Source organism: Oncorhynchus keta, chromosome 1 (genome assembly GCF_023373465.1).
Source record: "Oncorhynchus keta strain PuntledgeMale-10-30-2019 chromosome 1, Oket_V2, whole genome shotgun sequence".
NCBI lineage: Eukaryota > Metazoa > Chordata > Actinopteri > Salmoniformes > Salmonidae > Oncorhynchus > Oncorhynchus keta.
The window spans coordinates 89,362,577-89,373,403 of NC_068421.1; the positions used below are offsets into that span (position 1 = coordinate 89,362,577).

General features: G+C 44.3%; 1 protein-coding gene across 1 annotated transcript; it reads right to left on the reverse strand.

The window, feature by feature from the left end:
• Positions 1-1,987: 1,987 nt before the first annotated feature.
• plvapb (plasmalemma vesicle associated protein b) lies at positions 1,988-6,979 on the reverse strand. Its single transcript, XM_035787286.2, has 6 exons — positions 6,424-6,979; positions 5,925-6,018; positions 5,342-5,763; positions 4,694-4,990; positions 4,064-4,152; positions 1,988-3,854 (listed from the first exon to the last, which is right to left on the reverse strand). The coding sequence occupies exons 1-5, from the start codon at positions 6,811-6,813 to the stop codon at positions 4,081-4,083; spliced, it is 1,275 nt and encodes a 424-aa protein (XP_035643179.1). The 5' UTR covers positions 6,814-6,979; the 3' UTR covers positions 1,988-3,854; positions 4,064-4,080.
• Between the last annotated feature and the right edge of the window lie 3,848 nt (positions 6,980-10,827).

Sequence of the window (10,827 nt, forward strand, 5' to 3'; positions counted from 1 at the left end):
TGTAGGACACCTACGCTGAGTCAAAACCATATTTTACGCTGAGTCAAAACCATATTTTCTGTTTTGCATTTGGTAGATTGGGACAACAGGTACATTATGTATGGATATATAGACACCCCAGACCAGGATGTAGATACATTATGTATGGATATATAGACACCCCAGACCAGGATGTAGATACATTATGTATGGATATATAGACACCCCAGACCAGGATGTAGTAGATACATTATGTATGGATATATAGACACCCCAGACCAGGATGTAGATACATTATGTATGGATATATAGACACCCCAGACCAGGATGTAGATACATTATGTATGGATATATAGACACCCCAGACCAGGATGTAGATACATTATGTATGGATATATAGACACCCCAGACCAGGATGTAGATACATTATGTATGGATATATAGACACCCCAGACCAGGATGTAGATACATTATGTATGGATATATAGACACCCCAGACCAGGATGTAGATACATTATGTATGGATATATAGACACCCCAGACCAGGATGTAGATACATTATGTATGGATATATAGACACCCCAGACCAGGATGTAGATACATTATGTATGGATATATAGACACCCCAGACCAGGATGCAGATACATTATGTATGGATATATAGACACCCCAGACCAGGATGTAGATACATTATGGATATATAGACACCCCAGACCAGGATGTAGATACATTATGTATGGATATATAGACACCCCAGACCAGGATGTAGATACATTATGTATGGATATATAGACACCCCAGACCAGGATGCAGATACATTATGTATGGATATATAGACACCCCAGACCAGGATGTAGATACATTATGTATGGATATATAGACACCCCAGACCAGGATGTAGATACATTATGTATGGATATATAGACACCCCAGACCAGGATGCAGATACATTATGTATGGATATATAGACACCCCAGACCAGGATGCAGATACATTATGTATGGATATATAGACACCCCAGACCAGGATGTAGATACATTATGTATGGATATATAGACACCCCAGACCAGGATGTAGATACATTATGTATGGATATATAGACACCCCAGACCAGGATGTAGATACATTATGTATGGATATATAGACACCCCAGACCAGGATGTAGATACATTATGTATGGATATATAGACACCCCAGACCAGGATGCAGATACATTATGTATGGATATATAGACACCCCAGACCAGGATGCAGATACATTATGTATGGATATATAGACACCCCAGACCAGGATGTAGATACATTATGTATGGATATATAGACACCCCAGACCAGGATGCAGATACATTATGTATGGATATATAGACACCCCAGACCAGGATGTAGATACATTATGTATGGATATATAGACACCCCAGACCAGGATGTAGATACAGATACATTATGTATGGATATATAGACACCCCAGACCAGGATGTAGATACATTATGTATGGATATATAGACACCCCAGACCAGGATGTAGGTACATTATGTATGGATATATAGACACCCCAGACCAGGATGTAGATACATTATGTATGGATATATAGACACCCCAGACCAGGATGTAGATACATTATATATGGATATATAGACACCCCAGACCAGGATGTAGATACATTATGTATGGATATATAGACACCCCAGACCAGGATGTAGATACATTATGTATGGATATATGGATGTGTGTATAGACATAGCCATCATGGGATTTCACCTCTGTTATACTAGCTGTGTGAACAGTTTTCCCATGTGGAGCTATTTACAGACTTCATATTGCATAAGGAAGCTATAGACATTATTTTCTCTCCAATTCTTCCACTATTCTTTGAAATTTGCAACAACAAAATAAATAATAAGATGTCTTTCACAATGGACCCAACGTTAGTGGAAACTGCTGCAGTTCCTAAACTGCTGGTGAGGATTACACTTGTATAACAAAGAGCACTCACATTCAAAGAGGAAGAATATTTTTTAAAGAACTGCAAATTCAAGCTTTTATTTCCTCAAATCCAACAGACTTTAGTAGATTTATTTTCTATAATAAATTAGAAAAAAAGATTAGCAAAGGAAGATGTTAATATCTAAAAACCAACACACTATCAGAAACATTTAAGAAACATTGAATTGCGTCTTAGGAAGAATTATTTACATATAATCACATGAACTTTATTTGTACACATTTTTCTTTAACCTGAGTATAAAGTTAAAGGAGGACACACGCTTTTCCCAGTACACAGTGAATTCCAGTAGACATTGAATTCCAGTACACAGTGAATTCCAGTAGACAGTGAATTCCAGTAGACAGTGAATTCCAGTACACAGTGAATTCCAGTAGACAGTGAATTCCAGTACACAGTGAATTCCAGTAGACAGTGAATTCCAGTAGACAGTGAATTCCAGTAGACAGTGAATTCCAGTAGACAGTGAATTCCAGTAGACAGTGAATTCCAGTAGACAGTGAATTCCAGTAGACAGTGAATTCCAGTAGACAGTGAATTCCAGTACACAGTGAATTCCAGTACACAGTGAATTCCAGTACACAGTGAATTCCCAGCCTAAACTCAGCAATCAAATACAAGTGGAATTACAAGGATAAAAACAACCCTATTAAATTAATTATTAAATGAATTACATTTAAAAGTGATATGTACTGTATACACTGAGTGTACAAAACATTAAGGAGACCGTCCTGATATTGAGTTGAAGGTAACATGTCTCCTCCCCTTCATCTACAGTGATTGAAGTGGACTTAACAAGTGACATCAATAAGGAATCATAGCTTTCTATGTCATGGAAAGAGCAGGTGTTCATAATGTTTTGTCCACTCTGTACATTTGTAGATACAGTTTTTAGACTGAACAAAAATATAACCGCAACATGCAACAATCTCTACGATTTTACTGAGTTACACTTCATAGAAGGAATATTCATTAGGCCATAATCTATGGATTTCACGACTGGCACAGCCATAGGTGGGCCTGGGAGGGCATAGGCCCAGCCATTTGGGAGACAGGTCCACTCACTGGGGAGCCAGGCCTAGCCAATCAGAATTAGTTTTTCCCCACAAAAGGGATTTTTACAGACAGAAATACTCCTCAGCACCCCCCCTCAGATGGTCGGATGTGGAGGTCCTGGGCTGGCGTGGTTACACGTGGTCTGCGGTTGTGAGGCCGGTTGGATGTACTGCCAAATTCAATCAAATGACGTTGGAGGTGGCTTATGGTAGACAAATTACCATTCAATTCTCTGGCAACAGCTCCAGTGAACATTCCTGCAGTCAGCATGCCAATTACACACTCCTTCACAACTTGGGATTGTGTTGTGTGACAAAACTGCACATTTTAGAGTGACCTTTTATTGTCTGCAGCACAAGGTGCACCTGTGTAATACTCGTGTTGTTTAATCAGCTTTTTGATATGCCACACCTGTCAGGTGGATGGATTATCTTGGCAAATGGGAAATGCTCACTAACAGGGATGTAAACACATTTGCGCTCAATTTGAGAGAAATACGTTTTTTTGTACGTATAGAACATTTCTGAGATCTTTTATTTCAGCTCATGAAAAATGGCAACAACACCTTCACATGTTGCAATTATATTTTTGTTCAGTGTACATGATGTAGGACAGTAGATACAACCTATAGTGTCTGTAGTATTTACACATGGACATTTATTTTAAGGTCTAAGAGCACACATTGATCACTGAAAGGCATCACACCCAATTCTCCAGGGACCATAACAGTAAGTGCCTTCATTTTCTCACTCGGTCATGGCCTAGGTAGAGCTGTGTGAGTGGGGCATCTTTCTCACACCCGTCTCTCCTCACCTCGCCTGAAGGAACAAACAGTAACATGATTACGATGTGGTGTCTGATTGATTCCATTTTAATATCTAAACTGGGTTTATCATTACTAACGTCTAGCATTAGGAGAACAGCTCAAACTGATCTTTTGATAATGAGTTATTTATTGAACCATTATTTGTGCAGTCAACAGTGAGTGTAACACTAGTGACTATGAGAGTCAGGGGTGTGTATGTACCATGTGGGGTTTACTGATCACTGGGGCTGCAATGGATGCCCCCCCCCCTTCAAGGCTGACATCAGTCCGAGAGGCTTTTGGCCGGTGAGCTGCATTACAGACAAAACATCACAAACGGATTGAGTTTTACAGCAGATCCTCCTGATCCCCAGAGCTTTATGGACTCGTCATAATAGTTGTGACGTAGCCAAAAAATATATATAAAAAATGCACACAGACACACACACACACACACTTTGAAACAGTGAATTTCTAAATCGGCATGAGACCTCCGTAGCCCGTAGCTACGGACAAACCAACGGTCAAACTGCTTCCTCCTCCTGACGTGTGGTTGTTTTCGTCTTGTCCATCCCTTCATTTATCTGTCTGTCTCTTCCTGTGTACCCCCCGACACCACTATTATGCTGACTGAGTCTTTCTCCTCAGCTATGCACCGGTACAACCATTATTGAAGGCAGTGTTTCCTTGGGTTACATTGCTCAACTGTTAACGTAGGGTTGTAGTGGGCTGGTAATGTAGTTCACTCAATACCATAGGGTCCCCACTGATAACAAGCTTCTTTGGTTGGATCTGCTTGCTATCTAAAGTTATTTACAGTTCTGATAGTGTGCGCAATTATTATTCTCTTACCTTAGGGTTACAGTTGGTTAGAGCGGTGGTGAGTGACTCGACATTCCCGTTGAGTGTTTTGACCTCAGCCTCCCTCAGAATCAGTCTCTCTCCCTGCAGGCTCTTCTCCTCCCTCAGCCGGTTCTGCTCCTTCAGCAGTCTCTCTACCTGCCTGTCGTGGTTCTCCCGGATCTCTAACAGCAGCCTGCTGCCCTCCGCCGCCGTCACGCTGCGGTTTTGGACACACTGCTGGAGGTCAAGGGTCAGATGGCTGTTCTGGACCTCCAGGCGACTGGACTGGACCTGGATGTTTGCCACCTGGATGAAGAGGATAACATATCCCCAACCGGGACTTGAACCAGGGGTCCAGAGACTGTCAAGCCAACACCTTAACTGTTATACTAAGAGGTCCGAACCTCTTGAAAAGGTCGCTAGGTGTTGGATTAATTAAGATGCTCTACAGAGCCAGGTTGCTGGATGTTTGTTTGTAGAAAGTGATGTGCAAATGTACTTTTATTGATTAATTGATTGATACTGTAGGCAGTTGGGTAAAGCAGAAACAGACTGAGAACACTGGCTAACCTGTAAACTCCATGCTAAATTGAACATACCAATACTTTCAAAGTATGTTACCTAAATATTTGACCCAGGTCTGGTTCTTCTACATACCTTGTTCCCCACGTTGTCCAGGTATCTCTGGAATTTGTCCTCAACCTCCTTAGACAGGTTGGAGCATCTGGCCCTGATGTTCTCCATCTGCTCTGTCTGCTTCTCACAGGTCAGGTGAAAGGTCATGGAGTGAGGGAACAGGTTGTCGATGCGCACCAGGAAGTTACTGGTCACCATTTGGATCCCCTCCAGAGACTTGGCAAAGTCCTCTTTACACTTCTGGGTGTAGAGTTTCAGGTGTTCCTTCAGGTTGTTGTTCTCCCTCCTCAAAGAGATGGTCTCAAGGTTGTGGGCGTCACGGTCCTTGATGGCATTGTCCCTCTCGATGCGGATGTACTGGCTGGTCTGGGTGAAGTTGGCTTCGATCAGTTTGATCATTGCTGCCTGCTGGGAGTTCAGAGACTGGAGGGTTTTTACCTCAGCTGAGGAGAAAAGAGATCACAGCAGAAATTGTTGTGACTTGTTGTTATTAGATTGAAATGTTTGGGTCAATGTACTGTGTCACTGTGTCATGTCTCTATCCCAGTATTAGAATAGAACGCTCTGCCTAAGCCTGAGTGACAAAGGGGAAATAGTAACGTACTGTTAGGAGTGGCAAAGATTAAAGGGGTGGTGGGTCCCCGGACTTGGGCAGCACGGCTCATCTCGATCTTCTTCTTGTCTGTTTCACACTGGCTCTGTGGAGGACACAAAGTGTCAGGTTTATTCTTCATAAATGAAAGCTATGCTCCTCTAATTGAAATAAACTGTCACTTTTTGGGAGAAAAGTTAGTGTGCAGATATTCTTGCATTATAGTCATGTAAGTGCAAAAACATTTGTTTTTATCTAACCTCTGAGATAAAACATAAATCAATTTCACAAGAGAGAACTGATATCATTTGCAGCAGAAACAGATTAAAAAATTGTTCATAAATGTATAATTGTCTCTGTATAGTAATTATTTCTCAGATCTAATGCCAAAATAATTCCTGCACACTAAATGCTTCTAGTGCTGTACATCAGCTCACAAAATCAAAATGAACAAAACCTGAGCTAGTATCTATTTATATTACATCATAATGTTACAGTCCCATCTCCTCACCGTTTTCAGTATGAGGGCTCTGATCTGCTCCCCGGAGGCATTCGCTGCTTTCTTTATCATGGCCACCTCTCCCTCCAGGGCTGTCTTCTCAGCCTTCCTGGCCCCCAGCGCAGCTCCCAGGTCAGCTTTATCCTTCCTCAGGTTAATGTTGTTCTCGCTGATCCTGTTCAAACTCTGCTCCAGCTCCTTTACCCTCCTCTCTTCAGCAGACTTCTCTGGCTGGCCGTAGACCAGGAACAGCACCAGGCTGACGATGATGAGGGACTGGATCAGAGAGGAGAAGAAGAAGACCACCCTCATGTAATAGCCGCAGCTCTTTCCCTTTGCCTTGTGGATGTCCTTGGCCTCCAGACCAAACTTGGCCTGTGAGTAGCTGTTGCCACTGTACATCTCTGCTGGATGTCGGTGTGGTCAAGAAGAGGGTATTGAAAAGTTCATGGAGGTCTTTGGTTTCTCAGGGGAATTTCCCTCCTTCAAAAAGTGCTGAAGCCTCAAAATGAGTCAACTCTTAGGTTACTAATGTTTAAAACGAACCAGAGTCAAATTCTCTTTGTCAGTAGTCCTGTATCTATGTAAAGGGTGACCCTGAGGACCATGTTTATAAACGCGGAGGCACACTTCCTACACTGTGACTCCTTCCTGGCCCTCCCCTGGCCCCTGGGTAGCCCGGCCCAGCCAGCGCACCGCTCCAGAGGTTATCATAACTTCACCCTGCCCTGCGGTCAGCAGGGACGTCTGGGCTGACATCACTTTCACATCGCTAGCACTGCACAGCCCTCCTACAACCGTCAGAGACTATCATCACAGAATAACATCAAATATATTGAAATAAAACGACAATGTACATAGACATATCAAATCCATATAGTAATGTCATGAGTTATTTGCAGATGGTGCATGGCTGAAGGACTGATATATCTTGGTATGTTAGTGTGAACATCTATCTTATTGTTTTATGTCAACCCAATAGGAGCTGAGATACCAGTCATTTCATTTGAAAATAAAAAAGCATGACAAAATAAATATTAGAAATGAGGTTGAGATATCATGTTGGGAGATACGTTGCCTCCCAGACACCAGACCAGGCTCTGTGTATTATTCCTCTCTCTAACCCCTCCCAGACACCAGCTCAGGCTTCTCACAGTGACCTCTCTCACCCCTCCCAGACACCAGCCCAGGCTTCTCACAGTCAGACCTCTCATCCCTACTAGACACCAGCCCCGGCTTCTCACAGTCAGACCTCTCTCACCCCTCCCAGACACCAGCCCCGGCTTCTCACAGTCAGACCTCTCTCACCCCTGCCAGACACCAGCCCCGGCTTCTCACAGTCAGACCTCTCTCACCCCTCCCAGACACCAGCCCAGGCTTCTCACAGTCAGACCTCTCTCACCCTTCCCAGACACCAGCCCCGGCTTCTCACAGTCAGACCTCTCTCACCCCTCCCAGACACCAGCCCAGGCTTCTCACAGTCAGACCTCTCTCACCCCTCCCAGACACCAGCCCAGGCTTCTCACAGTCAGACCTCTCTCATCCCTACAAGACACCAGCCCAGGCTTCTCGCAGTCAGACCTCTCTCACCCCTCCCAGACACCAGCCCAGGCTTCTCACAGTCAGACCTCTCTCACCCCTCCCAGACACCAGCCCAGGCTTCTCGCAGTCAGACCTCTCTCACCCCTCCCAGACACCAGCCCAGGCTTCTCACAGTCAGACCTCTCTCACCCCTCCCAGACACCAGCCCAGGCTTCTCACAGTCAGACCTCTCTCACCCCTCCCAGACACCAGCCCAGGCTTCTCGCAGTCAGACCTCTCTCACCCCTCCCAGACACCAGCCCAGGCTTCTCACAGTCAGACCTCTCTCACCCCTCCCAGACACCAGCCCAGGTTCTCACAGTCAGACCTCTCTCACCCCTCCCAGACACCAGCCCAGGCTTCTCACAGTCAGACCTCTCTCATCCCTACTAGACACCAGCCCAGGCTTCTCGCAGTCAGACCTCTCTCACCCCTCCCAGACACCAGCCCAGGCTTCTCACAGTCAGACCTCTCTCACCCCTCCCAGACACCAGCCCAGGCTTCTCACAGTCAGACCTCTCTCACCCCTCCCAGACACCAGCCCAGGCTTCTCACAGTCAGACCTCTCTCACCCCTCCCAGGCTTCTCACAGTCAGACCTCTCTCACCCCTCCCAGGCTTCACACAGTCAGACCTCTCTCACCCCTCCCAGGCTTCTCACAGTCAGACCTCTCTCACCCCTCCCAGGCTTCTCACAGTCAGACCTCTCTCACCCCTCCCAGGCTTCTCACAGTCAGACCTCTCTCACCCCTCCCAGGCTTCACACAGTCAGACCTCTCTCACCCCTCCCAGGCTTCTCACAGTCAGACCTCTCTCACCCCTCCCAGGCTTCTCACAGTCAGAACTCTCTCACCCCTCCCATGCTTCTCACAGTCAGACCTCTCTCACCCCTCCCAGGCTTCTCACAGTCAGACCTCTCTCACCCCTCCCAGGCTTCTCACAGTCAGACCTCTCTCACCCCTCCCAGGCTTCTCACAGTCAGACCTCTCTCACCCTTCCCAGACACCAAATGTGGACGTGGCCCGCGCAGCACTGTGGGGAATAGTTGTTATTTTGTGATCCCTGAGAGGAGGACAGTTCCTTATTGTTGTTCTGTTAACTCCTCTATCATATCTGCCCCTGTGTCTGTGTGCTGCCTGGGGAACAGGAAATAGCATCTGCATGTGTGGATCACATTGTTCATTCATTTGTGGATGGAATGTGATCAGGAATTTGGCATTTGGGTTGTTTAGCATGATAGCACGGCGTTTTACTCCTAAATGTGATTGTCTTTTAATTAATCAGAAGTTACTGGAATTTCTGTTTTGTTATATATTTTTGTATGATTGTTAACATATTTTACAATATAAAACATACACATACAGATGCACATAACCCTGCCCAGACCCACCTGCTCACAACCCCCATCTCCTCTCTGCCAAATGGCCTCAAACTGCACAATTGTGTTTCTCTCTGTTGCCCATGCACTTTCAACATTTAAATAATAAAGCATTTGACTTTTGGTTGATTTCCAGTGTTTATGTATGTGTAATATGTTATTTCAAGATGATTGAAGAGAATTTCTGTGTCTGGGGGGCTGCTGTGAACACTTGAGTGAAGTGCTGAAAGATTAGTTTTTTTAGAAGCATTGCGTACAGTCATTAAACTTGGTCTAATATACTTAAAAGTCTACTAAAGATAGACTTTGTTCTTGTGTTTCTTGGTTATTTACATAGATTTGTTCTCAAGCTAGGTTGCTTTTCATGTTTGAGTTTGCTTCCACAGCTAGCAGAAAGAGACCTCTACTAGTGAGACTCACTGGACGACCCAAGTGGCCCTGTTACCAAGGTAACATTTTTTATTTAACCAGGTAAAGTTGACTGAGAACACATTCTCATTTACAGCAACAACCTGGGGAATAGTTACAGGGGAGAGGAGATGAATGAGCCTATTGTAACCTGGGGATGATTAGGTGACTGTATGAAGGCCAGATTTGGGAATTTAGCCAGGACACTGGGGTTAACACCCCTACTCTTACAAGAAGTGCAACGCGATCTTTAGTGACCACAGAGTCAGGACACCTGTTTAACGTCTAATCCAAAAGAGCACCCTACACAGGGCAATGCTCCAAATCACTGCACTGGGGCATTGGGATATTTATTTTAGACCAGAAGAAAGAAATAGTGCCTCCTGTTGGCCATCCAACACCACTTCCAGCAGCATCTGGTCTCCCATCCAGGGAACAACCCTGCTTACCTTCAGAGGCCAGCCAGCAGTGGGGTGCAGGGTGGTATGCTGCTGGAATAATACTGAACACGTTTATATTGTAGTCATTTAGCAGTGATGCTGCTGGCTCAATGCAGCAGCCGAAACATTTTGTCTGGGACATTTTGGTTAGAAGACTCAGATCACAGAATATTAAATTAAATTGAGCAATATAGCACATTACTTCTTACTAGTAATACATTTCATGTTTTAGAAATATTGCTAAGCGTGCTCATTTATTTTTTGGATTAATTATGGTGGAAACATATTTTGACTGGTAGATTAGTGTCTGGTAGATTATAGTGTCTGGTAGATTATAGTGGCTGGTAGATTATAGTGTCTGGTAGAATATAGTGTCAGGTAGATTATAGTGGCTGGTAGATTATAGTGGCTGGTAGATTATAGTGTCTGGTAGATTATAGTGTCTGGTAGATTATAGTGTCTGGTAGAATATAGTGTCAGGTAGATTATAGTGGCTGGTAGATTATAGTGTCTGGTAGATTATAGTGTCTGGTAGAATATAGTGTCAGGTAGATTATAGTGGCTGGTAGATTATAGTGGCTGGTAGATTATAGTGGCTGGTAGATTATAG